Below are 21,548 nucleotides of genomic sequence, written 5' to 3' on the forward strand. Positions count from 1 at the left end.
GGGTGGCTGTCCTGAAAGGACAGACAGCCAACCAAACAGGACTAGTTGCATTCAGGCATTCCTACAGACAAAAGGACATGAGTTTTCGGGACCCACCCTCACACTCTGTCCTTCAGGACACACTGGAGCCGGGGCAAAGGCAAGACAAAGGGCTTAAATCTGTCTCAATGCACAGAGTGAAACCCAAGAAAGATCTCACAGACAATGGCGAAAAAAGAAGACAGGGTCCCTTTTGACAAAATGGTCACCCATGGGTGGTGTACTGCAGCTGAGGGTTCAGCCTGTGGTAGAAAAGCACAACGGTAGGAAAAAGTAAACCACTGCCACCAGCCATTTAAAGTTGTGAGAGTAACAAAAATGTTACATACGAGAGTATGATAAGGGGCTACCAGGTAACCCCCCAGCACTCCACATAAGATGGTGTGTGCTGGACCTACAAAGAGAAAAAGTCAAGTCAAGTCAATTTCACTTTACTATTATTGGGAACTGTAGTTCACACAAGAAAATGTATTTAAACCTTATGGGAAATCTAAAAGGATTTCTCTGTGACACTACACTGAAGGTACTGTGCGTCACCATACAAAAAGTAGATGTCTATGGAGTTTGTCTGACTCCAAAAACAGTGAAAACACAAATTCCAAATCAGGTAAAAACACATGAGCGAGTGAGAAAAGGGTCTCACTCACTCCAGGGTTAAAATTAAAAAGTTCTAAGTCCAGCAAAAGAGATGGGGGTCTTAAAGGTTGTATGGAATTAGCACAGAAATTAGAATTCTCCCCAACAGAATCCCATTGTGTGTACTCATTGTGGACCCTTTATAAGCTCACCAACTCGTGAGACTTAGTCGAGACCGCTAGTGGCTGCTACCTTGAACTGGTTTGGCTATAGCTCCCAGAGTTGTCCCTGTCACAATATAGGTTGGCATTCTATACATCTGTCCCCCAGGCCAGAGTATAGAAAATCAGTACCAAGAATAACTAACCTGGTCTTATTCCCCAAGAATTGACTCACCTTGAGGGTTATACATTGATTTGTATACCATAAGTATTGTACTGGTTTTTATGATTGTGTTCATATAACATGTAACAGTACTTACTTTCCCAAAGATGTATCTTAGCCTACATGAATTTATAATAAATACTTCTTTTAAGAGTACATAGTGTTTTCTTTGGACCAGATTTATGCTTCAATTTCTTTGTACTGAACTACAGCCCTCTCTCCCTCCTAAGATAAGCCTGGCTGCTCTGCCAATGCTTCCAAAGATTCTCGGGTGGTAAAGCCTTATACTGAGAGTGTAGTTGCTGTATTGCCTCAGATATAGTTTTATGAAGCCCTTAGTTGGACTTTAGAAAAACTGTCTTAACAAGGGGTCACCACCTTTCCCCAACAACTGGCTCCTACCACACTATCCTCCCTCATACCACCCCCCGCACCCACCTGAGGGTCAGGATCAGGTAGTGGCTGCTGTGCCCTGGCCACATGGGAGGAGATCCTTGTCGGGGAATTAGTGATGACTCCCTAGGATTCTTCACAATATCAATATTGTTAATGCTACTTATGATGCTCGGGAATCTGAACTGAGTCGGAGAAATATTTAAACTCTTGTTACAATATAGGGCTTTAGCCTTGCCTATTAATCAGAGTGCTCCCATATTGTAAATCGCCAATGCCACTACAACCAGCAATCTCCAAACCCACCCGTCAAGATCATAAACCACAACAGATTTATTCAGTCTTAGCACTACTAGAGTTATTCCTCATTGGTTTCCCATTACATTTCTTGCTAGAGACACATTCTGTGCATGGCCTATGAACCAAAATCGAAAGACAAACCCAAGCTTTCCAACTGAATAGAGCCGATCACATGCCCCAACAGTTTTAGTTGGGATTTAAGGGCATAGAGACTAATTCATATCTACACAAAAACACACACGGTTCTGGCATATATAGTGAAGCGTCTATTGTTTGTTACCTGGTGTGGAGTGAAAGAGCGGGCATGCACCAACAGCGGCTCTCGCAACTCTGGGCACCTCTCAAAGACACTGTTGAGCTGCTGTGGAGGGAGCTGAAGCAAGACTTGGAAGGACTGTGGCTTGGTTCGCTGGCAGCATTTGATGAAACCCTCCCAGACCTTTGGATACTTCCATACCTAGAAGAAAGCATGCATGGGCATTAAGTGACAAAACAATCAGCACTGGCAGCTGGGAAATTCCATTTTAAAGTGAAAACAACAAAATTACTTACCTGGGGTAATGTTTTTGAAGTATGCTCCTCCCATTGATTCCCCTTCCATCTTCAGATATATATCCGCGTCGGTGGAGCTAGCATTGCAATCTTTCCATCCAGTAGGTGCTGGTCTATTCCTAGACTCTGGAAGATATGACGACCGCTGGGTGAATAGGCCACACGATACCCTGTGACCTCAGTTTCACCCCTTTTTAACTGTACTCAGCAGCAGGGGGAACTATAAAGCGAATATCTGTACACTTTTTTTTAACATTTAAAAAGCGCACAAGGAGGTCCTGGGGCATCGTGGCGCTGTTACATAGGGCTTACTTAGTTACAGGGGAGAATACAATACAATATTTTAGGCTTCTTTCCCACAAAGCCAACATATCTCGCAGCTGGGCAGGCCATGAGGAATCCATACAAGGAGCCATCCATCAAAGATAATTACCCCAGCTAAGTAATTTTTAATTCTGATGGTTGACGTCCTCCCATGGATTTGTCATCTTCAGATAGACTGCCATAGAAGTATCAAGACACATAAGGAGAGACACATTCCTCAGACCAGGTTACCTTGAAAAGCTGCCAACAGAATCACACATCCTGTGCTTTCATGGATTCCAGACAATGTATGGAAATGGAATGAGCAGAGACCCACAAGGCCAGATGGAAAACATTTAGGTAAGGGGCATCTCTTTCAAGAGCTCAAGTGGCCCGCCACACCTCTGGAATGTGCCTTCAATCACAAGGGCACCTCCCTATGAGTCAGCCTATAGCATTGGTTGATACAGAAAATGATCCATCTGCACATTGCCAGTTTCATAACGATTGTATTCAGTTTGTGGCCTCCATAGGCAATGAACAGTTGATCACCCTGAGTTTTCTCAATCTGAATATATAGAAACTCAGTGCTCTGTTGAAGTCAAGTTGGTGTAGCCATTCCTCCACCTTGGGGGCATGGGTGAGCCAGAGGATAAAACACAGGACAATGGTATTCTGAGATTACTTTATATCGAAAAGAGGGTCTGACCGTGAGAGGAACTTCCGTTGTTGAAAAAGAGCGGCACGAAGGGTTACACGACAGGGCCTTCAGCTCACTTACCCTCCTCGCTAATGTGATTGCCACTAGGAAAATGGCCTCTAGTGTCAAAAGCATCAGTGAACAATAATGCACCAGCTCCAATGGAGAGGCTAAGTAACAGATTCAAGTCCCAAAGCAGCACGATGAATTGACTTGATGGGAACACGTTAACTAACCTCTGGAGGAACAGCACCACCATAGGTTTCCTAATATAAGAACCCTGCTCAGGCATACCCTTAAATACCAAGAAGGAAGATAAGGAAACTTTTACCTTTTCAATTTGTTGACTGCTTCGAGGGAAGAGTCGAAAGGAATTGTAAGACAATGGCTGTAGGGCAAGAAGTCTGCTCCAGATTGCTCTCTGCACCAGGCACATTTATCCAACTACATTTGTAGATGGCATTGGCAGCTGGCCTGCATGCGGCAAGGAGAACCTCTATGACATCATCGGGCATACCCCAATCTCCAGAACGAGGTACAGAGATTCAGGGTGCTGAGGTTGGGATCAATTCTCATCTGAAGGCATCAAGGACAGATGGTCATCTCTATGAGATCTGTCCTCCACCCACTATCCTGAGCAATCCGGATCATCATGGACTGGAACCTTACAGCCTCCTGAGAACCTGCGGAATGACCGGCATAGGTAGGAATCCATATAGGAGATCAAAGTCCCAATCCACCAGGAACTCATCCACCAGTTTGCCTCGGGTGAACTTCCATGAAGCACACATTTTCACACTTGCGGTGGATGCTGGTGGCGAACAAGTCCACCTGAGAAGTGCCCCAAATATCAAAGATTTCTGTAAGAATCTCCTGGTACAACCCCAACTCATGGGAGACTGAACCTTGCCTGCCCAGACATCCGCCGCAATGTTCTACTTTCTGATCAGATGGGCTGCCGACCAGGTAATCAAAGTCTCCAAAGCCCAGAACCATAGCTGCACTGCTGCCTTGCAAAGGGCAGCAATGCTGCAGACCATCTCTTCAGGTAATGCATGGCCACTGTTTTCTGCTTGATTGAGTTATGTTTGCCTGCTGCTCCAACAGGTTGATGAGCAACCTGGATTCCATCATGTCTGTGTGCCGCTCACTCAGAGATCCCACAGGTGGGCACCCCAACCTTTCAAGGAATCGTCATTTACAACAGTTTCCTCTGACCATGGCTGTCAGAAAGGTTCCCCCGCCTTCAAGTTGTCCATCACGGCCCACCATTATAGGTGCTGGCTGACCCAGGTCATGACAGTTGATCTATGTTGCCTGAAAATTGGGACCCAAGAGACCTAATCTAAAGTCGGACCAGAGAGACCAGAAAGATGCAAGAAGCCATTTGTCCCAGAAGAAGTAGAAAGACTAGGATTGACAAGTACTCAGAGTTCTGGAACTGTTAAACCGCCTTCAAGATCTTTCAGTATCCTGTCCTCGGGTGGGGAGAAGTTGGAGCAGGAAGCCTTCTGAGAGAGAACCCAACAAGGCTCAGATAAAAATCAGAGTCTGTGAGGGTGTTTCATGCTACCTGGGAAGTTGAAGGAGATGCCTAAACTGTGTAGGGTATGGTAAGTGAGATGTAAATGGGAAAACAGTCATCCAGGTAGGAGTAGACTTAAATCTTCTGCCTTGCCCCTATCAATGACCTTGGCTTAGTGAAGATCCTGTAGGCAGAGTTGAGCACAAAAGGAAGCATGCGAAATTGAGGATGCGCCTCAAAAGCTTTAGGACCCTCCTTGGCCTTCAACCGATAGGCACATCAAAATAAGCATCCTGCCTGTCTTGGATCTCCAGGGTCTGTAGAATCTGGACCAGCATCACAAATGCAAACTTGTCCTTCCTCAATCTGTTAATAACTCTTAATCCCAGATGGACGTAACCCCCTTCGTAGAAAGACACGAAGAAATAGGAGTACCACTATCCCTTCTGTCGCTCTATCTCCGAAACCAGTTCTTGTGCTGCCTTCTGAAGTAGGAACTGAATAATCTCCACTAGGGATGGCCCTCTCCTTATCAGGACGAACGGTAGGCATTCGGACAAATCGGAGGCAATCATCTGAAGGATCCAGACAGCCAAAGTAATAGCTTCCCAAGCATTCAAGGACCTCTATATGCTTACTCCCACCAGCTCTGTATGCAGAGGTGAGAAGTCAAAGAAGCTTCTGAGAGGAGGTGGAAGTGTGTGCCAAAGTGCTTAGAAAGTGACACTTCACTGTGCTCCTTCGTCTTCCTGGCTTCTACACCACTCCTGCTACCAAGAAGTGAAACGTGCCTCTGTGCAAAATGCTGAAAATGCCCAAGTCAAGTCCACGGCCATTAGAAAAAAACAGAAGTGGAATGTTGACCTGTCTGCTGGCTTCGACTCCTTAAACCTTTCTCAATACTCATTAGCCTTCAACCTGAACAACTGGATTCCATTGAAGGGCACTGTCCAGAGGTTTTGCTTGAATGCCTGCTGCAAAGCTCAATATCCTGATCCAGCAATGTCTGCGAACCAGTGTCCATCCCAATGGTTCTAGCCAAACAATCACTCTTGTCTAACCCGTTTTACATAGTATGCACGCTGCCACCTTACCGCCTTCCACTAAATCCTTTAATCCGCCTCGGAGTTCGCCCTTGGGTAGTTTTCCACTTCCGACACCATCTTCCAAATACAGTGCAAGTATTTTGCCAGCACACATTACGTGTTTATTACTTGGAGGGCCACGCTACCAGCCCTGAAAATGTTATTCCCGAGGGCGTACATTTTCTTACTTTGTCTGGGGAAGAGAGGGAAACGTTGATCCTTTAGCACCAGACGTGATTGCCAGAACCACGAGATTCTAAGGGAGTGGGGGGCAGGATGAATGGTGAGGGAAAGTGGGTCCATCGAAGCTGGCTTGGGTTTTCATGCAAAGTATTTCTTAACTTTTTCACTAAAAAAAAGGGGTTTGCCATGTTGTGGTTATTGGGTCGGCGACCGCTAGGTTAAATGGAAGGATAGACTCTCTTTGGGATACCATGCCTAAGATGTCTGAGAGCTTGCATTGTTAAACCCATCTAGAACGGGTCGATGTGCCCAAAGGCATTGACAACCTTTTGTACTGAATGCCAGAAGTCCGCTGTCGGGATCAGGGTATGTGTCAAGGAAGCTTGCATCTTCGAGGTCAGCTTCAAGATCAATAAGGTCCAATTCCCTGAAGATCGGGTAACCTGTTGAGACACTAAAGCCTACAATCACACCCTGAACATAGGTTTGTCCCAAGGGTGTACGACCAAAAAGTATCAGGTCACCGTCTCATAAATCATTTTCATGATTGGAAAATATATGCTCCTGGAGACCAGAACGTATTGGGTAGAGTCCGATGATAGTGAAAGAAAGTCTACATCCCCCTGCCTCAGGAAGGTTTGTGCAGAAGATTCAGTTGCCGGAATTCTAGCTTGTGAGTCGAGGCCTCAAGCGCCATTTTCTTTTTCGAGATGGAGTCCGAGCCCCAAGGTGTACAGACACTGCTCTTTCTTTGGCACTGTGCCGGCATGTGCAGGTGCGGTGGGGTGGGACCCTCTGTCTCCATCAGTGTTGAGGCTAGGACAATATGTTTTCGTGAAAATCTCAAGCATTTCATTTCAGAAATGTTTCCACTCTTTGGCGGATGAAGCCACCGTCAGGCACTGAACACTTGTTGCGCTACCCTCTCCTGCAGGGGGATGAATTATGTTACTCCTACATCCCCTTTCCTCTATCTGTATGGGTGTCCCTTACTAAGGACGGAAAATTTTACCTTTTTCACCAGAAAAATTGTCTTCCCCTTTACGTTTAGATGCATGTAATGGCAAGGCCCTGGGAGCATGCGCTCCCAACTGCGCCCACCGGTGCCACTCCGCAGTCATTTTTTCTGCGTCGACAGTAGCAGACCGATATCACCAGTGCTCATGGGTTAGGCCTCTGGCCTTGTAATTCCACGTGCTCTTCCCCAGGATATTTTTCCCTTTTTTCTTCCATAGTTTTCAGAGTTTACGGTACTTTGTCCTCTGGTGCCATGCTCCTGCCCGGCACATGTTGACGGCGGTGGAATTCAGCAGGTGCCCGGCCATTCCATAGCTCGCACTTGGGGCAGGACTTAAAGAGGGATCTTCCCTTCCTTCTCTTCCGTCATGGGCAGAGGGTGCAAGGTAGGCCTGATGGCCTTCTGGAAACTTTGACAATCTTTGCCCTTGAAGGGTGCTGAAATTCACCGACAACGGATCACCGCTATCGGCAGATGGAGAAAAGAGCCCACAGGCTTTTTTGGAACAAAAATATAACTTTTTTCTATCGAAAAACACAGAAAGACGTACAAGTAGCCTGCACTGAAGCATGCGGTAAAAATATGAATATGGCTGCCAGAGGAGGGGCTTAGGGAGTGTACTGTCATTGGATAGGGTCAGTATGACCCAGAGCTCAGTGATTGGTTTAAAGGAGAAGAACAAGTTACTTACCAACTATAACGTTCTTTCGATATGATGTTCCTCCCACGTATTCCTTATCTTAGATATTCTTATCTTCCAGCTTGCTCTTTCGGAAATATTTCAATAGAGGGCGCTGTGCTCGAAGCAGTGGCATCAAATGTCCCTCGAGGGCCGCTGTTAGACATCAACGTCATCCGTAGTTTAAAGGGCTCGAGCTGCCCCCGTCAGCTTCAGTTCTGTTTTTACGATCTTATTTGCCGCATCAGATGACCAGTCTTTTATTGACCTTTGGCTCTGAAGGATTTTGGAGTGCAACTGGCGTGAACTGTACGGCGGGGTAGGCTGGGAGGGTCGATGAGGAATACATAGGAGGAACATCCAATCGAAAGACCGTTACAGCTGGTAAGTAACTTGTTCTTCGAATGGATTGTGTCCTCCCACGTATTCCTCATCTTAGATAGGCTCCCATAGCAGTATTAATTGGAGGAGGGAGTATCAGAAAAAAAAATATGGGATACATTACTCACCATAATTGTATTTCTGATGCTTGTATCTGCTTACATTCGCATGCTGTGCATAGGCCAACATCTAGTGGAAGCTGTGGAGTATTACAGTTTCTTTTTCGAAACTCGAAAATGGGCGTCGACACAGGGCGTGCCAGTAATACTATCCCTAGTGTGACGTCCACTGTACCCATGATCCCTCACGCGTGTAAGACCCTCAGATTGTACTTTTTCTGACATGAGGTAGCATGAGGAGTAGTGTGAGTACAGATTATCCAAGCAGATAGATAGATAAGACTACAAGCATCCATGCGCCTTCTCTCAGAGGGGAGGAAGGGTGGGCGCATGTGAATCTAAGCAGATACAAGCATCAGAAATACGATTACGGTGAGTAATGTATCCCTTCTGAGGCTTGTGGAATCTGCTTAGATCACATGCTGTGCATAGATTAGCGAGCAGTGTTAGAAGAAGGAGGTGGGATGTGAGAAGGGTCATGAGCAAATAAAGGTCTTAGAACCGCTTGTCCCACTTGAGTATCTGCCTTGGAATGAGTGTCAGTGCAGTAGTGCTGAGTAAAAGTGTGAATAGAGCTCCAGGTAGCTGCTTTGCAAATGGTGTCAAGGGGTACATTTGCAATGAAAGCCAGAGTGGCCCCAATGCCTCTTGTAGAGTGGGCTCTTGGCGTAAAAGGCAGAGTCTTTTCAGCAAGGGAGTAACATAGCTGGATACAATTGACTATCCACTTGGAGATGGCACCTTTAGAGACGCGATCTCCTTCTCTGCCTGTAGCTACGGAGACAAGCAGTTGGTCTGTTTTTCTTAGCGGCCTGGTCTTGTCTACATAGTAGAGGACCGCTTTTCGCACATCTAGAGTGTGTAGCTTCACCTCAGCTGAGCTTTTGGGTTCTTGGAAGAAGGCCGGAAGCTCAATGGACTGGTTAACGTGGAATTTAGAAATCAACTTAGGTGAGAACCTAGGGTGTGTTCGTAGAACCAGTTTATCCTTATGAACAGTAAAGAAAGGATCCTGCACTGACAGAGCCTGAATTTCACTGACCCTTCTTATGGATGTAATGGCTACTAAGAAAGCAGTTTTATAGGTCAGGTGTTTGAGACTGGCTTTATGCATGGGTTCAAACGGTGGGCCCATGAGTTTAGCAAGCACCACATTAAGGTCCCGTCCAGGTGGTGGGTTTGAAATTGGAGGGTGGAGTCTCTTTACCCCTTCCATGAAGGCTTTAACCACGGGTACCTTCCACCACAAAACCTTGTTGTGGGAGGTGGTGTAGGCTGACAGCGCTGCCAGGTGTACCTTGAGTGAGTTAAATACCAACCATGCATCCAGCAGGTGGAGCATGTATGTGACAATATTGGAAGGAGTGCAATCAACCAGGTTGATTTGCTTATTCTGGCACCAGATAACACTTTTTTTCCATCATATTAACAGTGCCTCGTGTTAGGTTTCCTAGATTCTCTTAGGATGTCCATACATCTCTGTGGTAGTAAGTTGAGATGTCCAAACTCTATGACTTCAGGAGCCATGCTGCCAGGTTCATTGAGCTGGGTTGAGGATGCACTGTTTGACCTTGGTGCTAGGACAGTAGGTTGCACCAGCATGGGAGTCTGATGGGTTCGCACACCGCCAGTCTGCGTAGGTGTGGGAACCACAGTTGCCTCGCCCACATGGGAGCAACTAGGATGAGCGTCATCAATTCCCTGTGCATCTTGTTGACCACCTTCCTCATGAGAGGGGTTGGAGGAAAAGCGTAGGCAAACATTCCTGACCAGTTCATTCACAGGGCGTTCCCCTTGAAGTCTGGCTGAGAGAACCTGGATGCGAATCCTGGGCATTGCCTGTTTTCGCTTGTGGCGAATAGGTCTCTAGTGGGGAAACCCCACTGTGAGAAGATGTCTTCTACGACTTCTCTGAGTAGACACCATTCGTGTTCTTCTGGGAGGGGATCTCTGCTCAAAGCGTCCACTAGCAAAGTGAGATCCCCTGGAACATGTTGAGATGACAGGTAAATGTTCCGTTTGAGTGCCATATCCAAATTATCTGGGCAAGCTTGGACAGATTTGGTGAACAAGTCCCTCCCTGTTTGTTTAGGTAAAACATTGTTGTTGTGCTGTCTGTCAGGATCTGCACTGACAGGTTCAACAGGTGGGGCTTGAAGGCTTGAAGCGCTCTGAATACTGCCAGAAGCTCTAGCAGATTGATATGATTCTTGGCTACTGTGTGAGACCAGAGACCCTGAGCTGTGTGGTGAAGGAGGTGTGCTCCCCCCACCCTGACAGGGATGCGTCTGTTTTGACTACAGCCTGTACTTCTGGATCATAAAAGGGTTTCCCCTTTGACAGGTTCTCTCTTGTCCACCAGTGAAGACTTCGTACAAGTGTTGGCGAAACGACCACTAGATCGTCCTACTGACCACTTGCCTAAGACCACTGTTTCACCAACCTTTCTTGAATGGGTCGCATCCGCAGGCGCTTGGGAGACCAGGTAAATACATGACGCCATCATGCCTAGCAAATGCATCGCTTTGCGCACCCTTATCTGGCGACCGGGCTGGTATAGAGGAATTTGCAGTAGTAGATTCCGAATTCTTTCCTCTGATGGAAAGGCCAACCCCTCTTGAGGGTTTAGGACAGCTCCTAGGAACTGTTTGGTGGTGCTCGGCACCAGACTTGATTTTTTTCTCGTTTTTGGAGAAACCCAATTCGAAGAGGAGGTCGATCGTACTTTGAATGTTTGATCTGCAAATTACTGGGGTCTCCCCCGTGATGAGCCAGTCGTCCAGGTAAGGGTACATCGGGATTGCCGCCTTGCGCAGGTGTGTCGCCGCCACCGCCAGTACCTTGGTGAATACCCTTGGAGCCGAGGCTATACCGAAGGGCAGCACCTTGAACTGGTAGTGCTGACTGTCCACCTTGAAGCGCAAGAATCTTCTGTGCGCTGGGACCATGGAAATATGAAAATAGGCATCTTTCATATCCAATGTTGCTGTGTAATCCCCCTTTTTTAGGAGGGGGATTACCTCTTGGAGAGTAGTCATGCGAAACTTCTGGGGCTCGACATGCTTGTTTGCAGAGCGTAAGTCTAATACTGGGCACATTGTCAAATCTTTCTTTGGCACAAGGAAGTAAGTTGAATAAATACCCTTGTTTACCTGGTTGTCCGGGACGAGTTCTATCGCATCCTTTGCTAGAAGATAGACAATCTCCTTGAGGAGGATCTTTTGGTGGTCCAAGGAATGTATCTTTTGACATGGAGGGTGGTTCCGGGGAAGCGCGAGCAGTTTGATGCAGTATCCTGCGGACACTGTGGACAGCACTCATCTGTCTGATGTGATCCCTTCCCAAGCTTGGGTGAAGTTGGAAATGCATCCCCCTACTGAGGATGCGTTCGAAGGGACCCTGAGCGCAGCGTCACTGTTTTGCGGGAGGTGTGCCGCCTCTGCTGGGGCTGCCTCTACCTCTACCACGGCCCCTTTTGTTTCCTCTGCCGTAACTCTGGGTAGTCTGCTGGTTGTTACCCCATGATGTACCCTGCCCTTTGTGAATTTTGGCCACGTGCTCTCTGCTATGAGCCTGCCCGCGTTATCTGCTGCATCAAAGGTTGCTTTAAGGATGCAACCGGACATGGCTCTCCCCTCCGATGCGACCTGGGCCAACTGACCCTTTAGTGGTTCCGGTGCAGAGTCAATGAGGGCAGCTACCTGCTCCCACTGGTGGCAATTGTAACTTGCCAGCAGAGTGGTGGTTTTGGCAATCCTTGTCTGGTAAGCGGAAGTGCAGGCCACCTTCCTTCCCAACCCGTAAATTCTCTTGCTCTCCTTGTCTGGTGGGGGGGGGCTCAGATGATGATGGAGGTGTCCCCGCCCTCTTTCTGGTGTTAGCAACTATCAAGGAGTCGGGCTTCAGTTAACCCCTTATGTAAAGTGGGTCTGACTGGGCGGTCCTGAAGAGTTTCTCGATTCTGGGGTTTACGGCCCTGGTGAGGTTAGGAGTAAGAAGGGAAGGATCAATTCTCCGTTGTATGGACTTGAGAATTGGAATGGCTTGGGCAATGGGTCTCTTCTCTCCCACTAGTTCTTCTGCAAAGTCCCTCTCCTCCTGTGCCCCCCTGAGTGTCAATGCGGAAGTGCTCTGCCGCTCTAGCCAAGACCTCATTTAGGAGGGGCTGGTTGTCTACTGGAGAGTCGGTAACCTGAGGTTCTTTGTGAACAGGAGAGTCTATCCTGTAGACTTCTGCGACGTCAACTTCCTCCCCCTCTTGGCCCTCGACATTCCCATAATAGTCCACCCCAGTTTGGTCATCCAACGTTACCAAGTCTGGATCCTCATCGTTCTGTTGTGGATCCTCACCATACTGAGTGTAAGGCTGTATGTAAAAAGGGTCTGAAATCAGTCCCTGAGTTGGAGTCTCAACCCGAGGTTTCTTAGTAGGGGGCTGAGGGTCCCTGGATCCTGAAGGAGTAGCACTGTCCGGGGTATAGGTGAGGAAGTGCTCTGGGTTCTTGGAGTAGAAGTCAGCTAGGGAGGACATTCTAGTCACTACCCTGTCTATATCTTCACTGGTCCACTTTTTGGAGCTGGGAATTACCATTTCTAAGATCCTTGCTTGGGCCTGGACGGGGGTCTTGGATTTATGCTCATCTGAAGACTTTGAACTGTCCTTATGTGTCTGTGGTGCAGAAGAAGGGTGAGATGGTTTCTTTTGCTGTTTACCCCCTTGCCCATGAGTAGAAGAGTGTTTCCCTGATGTTTTCACCTTCTCTGAGCTTTTTGACACCTGGCGTCGAGACTCGGGGGTAGTGTCTCTTTCCTTCGAGTGAGCACATCGGGGCTCGGAAGCAGCCGCCGAACGGTCTGCCGGAGCCGACTTCTGGTGTTGCGGCCTGGGGCTGGAGGTCGGATTCGTCTTCTGACGAGCGTACCTCCGTGACTTTGGTGAGTGAGGCAACTTTGGACTCTTGACTGGGAACGCCCAGAGGACACCGATCGGTGGACCGCTCTCTTCGTGCCTCTTTCCGAGAACTCGACACGTGTGTCGAGTCTCGGTTGGACTTCGAGTGTTTAGGTGTAGAAGTGGTGTGGGTAGCGTTCGTGTCGCTGGGTGTGCTCCCCATAACTGCCCTGCCGGACAATCTTCCGAGGTCGGGGACTTGCGCTTGGGCGTCTTTCGACACCTCTTTGCCCTCGCCGTCCGAAAGTACGGTGTCGCTGCAATCACTGAAGGCGCCCTCCGCTTCCATGGCCTCGAGTTGCCTGGCGTGGTGGGCCCAACGTTTGGTCGAGCGGTTCTTTAGTGTCTTAGCCTTGAACCGGCTACATGCAGTTCGCCTCGGGGTGATCCCTCGGCAAGCAGAGGTTACAGGTGGCGTGTTTGTCAACCCAAGGGTACTTGCGGTTGCACTTGGGGCAAAATTTAAATGGGGAACCCTCCATACGATCCCTGTGGCAGCGGGCTAGTGTGTGTAGGAAAAATAAGAGTGTCGAGTATGTTTACACCCCCCACTCTCCCTACTTGTAGGGCCGAGGCCAGAGGCCTTCCGAGGCCCAAAGTCCGTTGTGCAGCTCTCGACGGTTGTTTGTTCTTCGGACCGGCTTCGTACTTAGGTGTCTCGACGTGGGAGTGGAAGAACAGGGAAATTAATATGATATTTAGCAAAATATGGCTGAAAGTCAGGGAACTCTGCGCAATGCTTCCGACAAGTATGGCGGAAAAAAACAATCTGAGGGTCCTACACACGTGAGGGATCATGTGTACAGTGGACGTCACACCAGGGATAGTATTACTGGCACGCCCTGTGTCGACGCCCATTTTCGAGTTTCAAAAAACAAACTAATACTCTGCAGCTTCCACTAGATGTCGGCCTATGCACAGCATGTAATTTAAGCAGATTCCACAAGCCTCAGAAATTATAATACGTTTGTCATGCACAGTGTATAGGGCTGCTTTTGCAAAAAGACCCCTCGAAAAGATGTTGAATCCAGGCAATAACGTTTCACGAAGGTATGCATAGACGACCAAGTGGCCGCCGTGCAAATGTTCTGCACTCCGACACCCCTCTGAAGAGCCGTTGAAGTCACCATGCCCCTGGGTGAATGAGCCCTTAGTCCATCTGGGGGCTCTTTTCTAGACAATTTATAGCATTCAGAGATTGCCAATATTATCCATCTGGATAGCGTTTGTTTTGATACTGCTAGACCCCATTTTTGCCAGGTATATCTGACAAACAGTTGGCCAGATTGTCGGAATTTAGAGATATAGAAACTGAGAGCCTTTTTGGGTCCAGTCTGTGTAATCTTTCTTCCTCCTTACTTGCAGGCGGAGCAGGGTAGAAAGAAGGTCATGTACTTTTGTGTGACAGGTGGAAGTCAGACTATTTTTGGTAAGAAAGAGGGTTTGACCCCAAGGACAATGTGAGGAGGCTTACAAGAGAGCACCTGCAACTCACGCACCCTGGGGGGTGATGTAATTGCCACTAGCAGAATTGTTTTCAAAGTAAGAAGCCTTAACGGTCAAGAATGTAATGGTTCAAAAGGTATAAATGTGAGAAATTTTAGGACTAAACATAGATCCCAGACGGGTACCGGAAAAAGTGTTGGAGGATACACATTTGTTTGCCCTTTCAGGAATTGAATAACCAAGGGCATTTTAAAATAGGATGCCTCTTCTGAGGAGCGCTTGAAAATAGATAGCGCTGCTAAGTATCCCTTTATAGTGCCAACTTGGAGCCCGAAATTGGCCAAATGTAACAGGAAAGAGTACCATAGGAGTATTACACATTCTTGTCCCTGCACCAGTTACTGAACTTGTTCCAGCGACACCAGTATAAGGATTTTGTTGCTGGTCTTCTGGCCGAAAGCAAAATCTCCATTACGTCGTCTGGGAGGTCCCAATTCTTATCTCTCAGCCTCTCAGTGTTTTGACCACCAGATGGAGAACCCGACCTTCCTCTCTTTGTGGAAGACGTATTGGAGGGCAGATGGACATGTCTAGAAGGTCCAGGTACCACGTTCTCCTGGCCCAATCAGGGGCAATTAGGATCATGGTTTTCAGGACTTTCTCAACCTCCTGATTACTTGAGGAATCACGGGGACTGGAGGAAACGTGTACAGCAGTGAAAATTCCCAGTCCACCACGAACGCGTCTCCTAGAGCTCCTCTTGGAGGGGGAAATTCCCTTGAGCAGTATTGACCGGTTGACCCTGGTCACGAACAGATCCACTTGAGGGGTTCCCCAAAGGGTGAAGATCTCTTGAAGGACTTCCTGAGCTAGTTCCCACTTGTGGGACACTGCGCTCTGCCTGCTCAGAGCATCTGCTGCCGTGTTCTGCTCTCCGGCTAGGTGAATTGCCGAGAGATTCCTTCTTGTATTGCGCAGAACCAGAGCTGCATTGCTTCTCTGCACAGCGATAGTGATCCTACGCCTCCTCTCTTGCTGGAGTTCTGAGGGCCCATTGAAGGTATTGCATCCTCAATCTGGCCTCTGGCACCAGAAAAATGCACGATGCCATGAGACCGAGCAACCTGAGGAAATCGAAGGCCGGTAGATGCTGGGCATTCTGGAACTTTGTTACCATCTGCAGAATGTGGTGAGCTCTCCCCTCGTGATGCGAGGCTTTGCCCGAGGACGTATCCAGTATTGCTCCGATGAATTGGAGCTTTTGGAGTGGTATCATTTGAGACTTCTTGAAATTGAGTTAAAAGCCCAGTCTTTGTAAGAAGTGGCAGGTCATGGTCAGATGTTCCTGAGCTCGTTTGGGTGAACTCGCCCTGATTAACCAGTCGTCCAGGTAAGGTTAGAGGTGAATCCCCCTCTCCTGAGACTAGCTGCCACTACCGCCATCAGCTTGGTGAAAACCCTCGGGCGGAGGTCAACCCGAATGGCAGTACTCGAAACTGATAGTGAGAATTGCCATTCGCGAACCTCAGGTACTTCCTGTGCTTGAGATGGATCAGCACATGAAAGTAAGCATCCTGAAGGTCCAATGATACCAACCAGTCTTGGAGTTGGAGAGCCTGAAGGATCTGAGAAAGTGTTACCATCTTGAACTTGTCCTTCCTGAGGAACTTGTTCAAGTGTCTTAAGTCCAAGATGGGTCTCAATCCTCCGTCCTTTCTTGGGATGTGAAAGTAAGGTAAGTACCGACCCTTGTTCCTCTCCGCTACAGGTACATGTTCTATTGCACCTTTCTCTAGCCGGGTTAAAATCTCCTGCACAAGAGCGGGTCTGGAGTTTTGGCAGAGCTGGCGGCCGGTGGATGGTCCCGAGGCCCTTGTCGAAAAGGAAGGCAGTTCGAAGTGCTCGGAAGTGTGGTGTTGTGGTGAGGACTCTTCTGAACTGTGGACTCACTGCTGGATTAGTTTGCAGATCCATATCAGGAGGCTGTAAGGAGGAGGAGAAGCGCAGCACTGCTTGGTACGAGAAACACGGCAAAGGCATACAAGGACTTCAACAACCAAAACCCTTTGCATGCACAAGCCCCCCCTTTAGGATTCCCAGCATCCATCATATACTTGGGTGCACGTGCATTTCCCACGCTCATTCGAAGTGCTCGGAAGTGTGGCGTTGTGGTGATAGGGTGCGTGGGTGAGTAGAAAACGATTGTGACATCAATAGTTAGTAATTTGACCAAAGTGTTATAACCGAGTGGTTAAATCGAGCCATAAGTCATTCTTGCGTGCTTTCCGACCATTATTTATTTTTGGACTTTTTGTTGAATAATGGCAAGCGGCTTGCGAAGTTGGAGATGTGCTGAGTTGATGTTGCCGCAGAATAATTGTTACTAACATGATAGCCGAAAAAACAATGTGGATCTGTGCCCTAGTACTATGGGTAACGATTGTGGCAATGATAAAGAGGGGGGGGGGGGGAACAAGCTATTAGCTTTGCGGCAACCATCTTTATTAGTGATAAGGAGCTAGCAGAGAGGACTTTAAATAGCCAGCCCTCCCACACTGCCCAAGTGCACCTTTCTGCAAATGATTCTATTAATACAGTGGTATCTAGGTTTCCCCACGCAGGAAACACTCGGTATGGATCTGGCAGATTGCTCTGATGCGGCGGAAGGTGCCTTGGCTCAATCGCACACATCTTGCTCTTCAATTGACCTTTATGTGAATGGTGATTCTTTAAACGATACATCAAAGATTGGACCGGGAGCAATGGCTGAATTGGATAAACGTGTTCGTTTATCAATTGGCCTATTAACCCCCATGATCCCACGTCTTTGTGGGACTAATTTTAGCTATACTCCTGACAATAATACTCATATGAACAAATGTACCAATGCTGCTTATATAGCTGAAGTGGCGATTAAGCCATTAGACAATGATCTAACTGTTCCTAACTATGAGAGCATGATTAATGCCGATGTCTTAAGGCAGGCTTTTGTAGGAGAAAAGGTTACAGATAACCTTCCACATGGAACTGCACCTAATCTTAACCTATCACCTACACCAGACTCCTTAGACTTTCCCAGTAATTATTTGTATTTTGGACCTGCTAGACAAAGGTCATGATGTCACACATCTGGAGATGCATAACATCAAATATTCCATTAATGACATCCTTACTAAGCTTAACCGCCTGGAAGGTTTTATAATGGCAAGGGAGTATTGTTGCAAAACTGGAAACAAACAGGATACAGCTGCACCTGTAGGAATTAAAATTATTTGTGAACCCTGTTCACAATGCTCGGAAGCCTCCTCAGTGACAACAAGTTATGTATAATAAGTTCAATCATGGTAATGTTCAGATTCCAGTTCACTCATTAGCAGGATTGGAAGATGATATTAAGGCATTGAACATCACCATTGCGGAATTGAGAGCTAATCTCTGTCCAGCCAATCCTGATTCAATTATCCAACCATTACCGCAAACGGAGGAGCTCTTGGATAGCCCCTCAGCGCTTACGAATATTTTAGATCAACAAATAAATGTGGAGTCTCTTGTGGAGTCCATAAATGAGAAGCCTGTATTTTTGTTGCAGCGTACTAAAAAATTACAGATGAGCGCAGTTAAATGGCAGAGAAGAAAAGAAAAACTGCTGATGAATAGCTTAAAAAAACAATGTTAAGGAAGGAAAGGGTAAAGTTATTGAATCCAACAATAACGTTATTTCTATTATTAATTTGGAGGATGACATAATAGATTTTGAGCAATTAACTAAAGAAAGTCAATCTCATCTTTGTAGTCATGAAAGTTCCATTCCATTCAAAATGTCTTGGATTCTAAGAAGGGAACTACAGCTGTATTGACATCCAAAAGGGAATCTCGTATAGTCATTTTAGGGAATTCTGATCAGAATGGAGTAATGAAAAAGGTATCGCCTTCTGAATTATCGGCGGAAATAGAAAAAAAAATGCTAATAAACTACTTTCCGATTGAAGGTAGGAAATGCACACAAAAGATTGTACAATCTAGTATAGAAGGCAACACTACTGTTACTTGTGATAATACGATCAGCCAGCCAACCAACTAGAATTAGCTATGATCAGTATAATCAAAGTCGCTTGTATTCGGACGTGTGTCGCAATTTGAATGCCCAGGATACAGTGAGCGCATGGCTTGCCGGAGGTATTCCGGTAATAATTACTGGCTTTGGAAAGTCCAGGCAATTAAGGGCATCCAAGGCAGTTAATCAGCTCATACATGGCCCTACATCTGACCTTCCCACTGTACATATACCAAAGGGTTCCCATACTGCCCTAGAATCAATACCATGAACTCTGTAAATTCCAACATGGAGTGTGGTAGGAATGGTGTGTCTATATGACGATACGCCTCCCTATCTGAGATGGGAAATGGGCACTCTTTGCCACCTAGTTCCCTAAAAGATCAATCTCACAGCTATAATCTTGATAATTTGAAAAAAGCATTAGAAGATTGATTCCTAACATCAACACTAAAAAGATTGTTAAACCCTATGGAGATTAGAACCCACCTCACTGATACACAAAATGTAGTTAAGGGAGCTACATCGTGTAATATAACTAACATTGGTGTAAGAGGATCAACATCTGCAATGGTCAATGCATCTGTGGGAATTACATCTCTACTGCTATACAGTCAGATGACTTTGACTGAGCAGACTTTGATAGCTACTAAGTCAGTGGATGGATCTGTGGAGAATCAGACTGCAGAGCAGTCTCACAGTAGTGGAATTAATATGATTGGGCTTGAAGGGAGACCAGACCTTTTAGGAAAGGCAAGAATTAATCGTAGTTACCATCTGGACTTACTCTATTGTATTCCATCTTTAAGGATATTGACAACAAAAGATTTTGATAGGATCTCATTGTCACTTCAAAATAACTATCGAATAACTTGCCATCTATCATCTGTAAATATCTTAAAGTTTATTTGGTCATATAGATCAGAGCTATCTTTACTGCCAAATTAGGTAAGAACATGACCTAGCTTCGGAAGAACCCTAAGCGGGTCATTCTCTCATGGAACTCATGTGGTTACCTAAATCTATCAAGGTGGTTTTCTTCACTTTCCTCCCCTAAAATTCCAAATGTTATCCTATTTCATGAAACTAGGAAAACGGACACTTTGTTCTTACAAGGCTTTCGAACCTATTGCTCACAGGCCACTAAGGCCCGCAAGGACGCCCTTCCGTTGGCCTAGCCATTGCCATCAATAATATTATTGAATGCCAAACTGTGCTTATGTATACATTTGAACATTATTGGCGGTAGATGTGATTCTAAAGCGAACCGTAACTAAACCACTATTACTCATTAGCCTTTATTGGAATCCCCTGAAAAACGATATTGAGGAAATGTTTGATGATATAGATTTTTGTCTGAAAAATGCATATATTCATAACCCCAATTTTGAAAATAGCATCTGAGGTGATTTCAATTAGACTTGTCTTATGAGGATTGATGAGACCAATAGACTTAAAGATGGTAACACAAGGGCTGTACACAAAGGCGAAAGATGGAGGTCGTATTTCCATGATTGGGAAATGTATTATGTTAGTTGTATGGAACTATTGCCTACATTTACATGGGAACGCGGTTCAGCATGCTCCATGATTGACTTTTTTGTGTGTCTTATTGTCTTGAACAAATAGTTGATCCAGTTAGTGTGCACGAAATTAGTCATAGGGATCATGCACCGATTCAGCTATCTATAGACATCTCTTATACTGAATTTGGTATTAATGAGCTGCTGCAGGTATTAGAAACTGATCGCTTGCCCATCTCTCTTAGATGTAATCCTGTATTATGCCAACAACTAGCATCTCAGGTTTCTCTAGAACTAAATAAAATGGATGAACATTGAATGCCCCACCTCTGCTCTCCTCAACAATTGGATAACATAGTTTATACCTCGGTCTCTATTGCTTTGTCCTGTTTTGTTGCAAAACAGAAACCACTTCAAGAATCCACTAAGCATTCTTTTGATTAGAACTTAGAAATGTTAAAAGGTAGAAAAAATAGGGATCTGAGAATCCTTAAAAGGGAACAATTAAGTACATCACAGTTCTCTTAAAAAACGTATCCTGCAAACATATGAGAATAAGGTAAAAGGCATTCTTATTTTGGGTCATAATAAACGGAACTGTGAAATGATTAGATCTATCTGCCAGCATGACACTCATGCTATTTGGTCAGCAATTAAGAACTTTGACTTTAGAAGAAGTGATGATTCTAAGAATATTATTCCAGCAGATGCTTGGAGGGAATACACTGCTGAAAAGTACCAGCTTCCAGCTCGATTTATTAATAAAACTCACGATTTAATACAAAGCTCAACTATTCAATCATTTAAGTGGTCCAACCAAGACATTGAATGGGCCATTGGTAGGCTGTCCCATTCGTGGGCTGCTGGTCCAGATTGTATTCCACCATGTGTATATAAGGCAGATCCAACTTTTTGGGAAAAGATACTTAAAATTAAATTTGATCGAATTTTCTTGACCTTTTCACTTCCAGAAACCTGGGTTACTTCTATTATAGTTCCTATCTATAAAAAAGGGGGACCCAGCAAACCCAGAGAACTATCGCCCGATCTCTCCAACAGATGCTGCTGCTTAAGGTTTTTCGATCCTTATTCTACATGACCTAGAAAAACACATTACGATACATAACATATATTCGAAATCTCAAACAGGATTTCGAAGGGGAATGAGTACAACGTTAAATGCAACAATCATGGCCCATTTGCTAGCAGATACCAAAACCAAAGAACTTAATCCAATCTATATGGCTTTTATTGACATGTCTGCAGCATTTGACACCGTGATAAGAAACTTGTTATGGAAGAAAATGTCTAATTTAGGTATTCCACCAGGTTTGATC

The 21,548-nt window shown here is 46.0% G+C and overlaps 1 protein-coding gene across 4 annotated transcripts in view; it reads right to left on the reverse strand.

The window, feature by feature from the left end:
- Positions 1-21,548, reverse strand: part of SYMPK (symplekin scaffold protein) — a 1,074,521-nt gene that overhangs the window by 119,187 nt on the left and 933,786 nt on the right. For all 4 annotated transcript variants that reach the window (XM_069644649.1, XM_069644648.1, XM_069644647.1 and 1 more), the window contains exon 25: positions 1,973-2,149. In XM_069644649.1, the coding sequence (XP_069500750.1) occupies positions 1,973-2,149 (177 nt within the window). The remainder of the gene's footprint in view (positions 1-1,972; positions 2,150-21,548) is intronic.

This window comes from Ambystoma mexicanum, chromosome 2p, assembly GCF_040938575.1.
Source record: "Ambystoma mexicanum isolate Mex_15411 chromosome 2p, UKY_AmexF1_1, whole genome shotgun sequence".
In the NCBI taxonomy this organism is placed as follows: Eukaryota; Metazoa; Chordata; class Amphibia; order Caudata; family Ambystomatidae; genus Ambystoma; species Ambystoma mexicanum.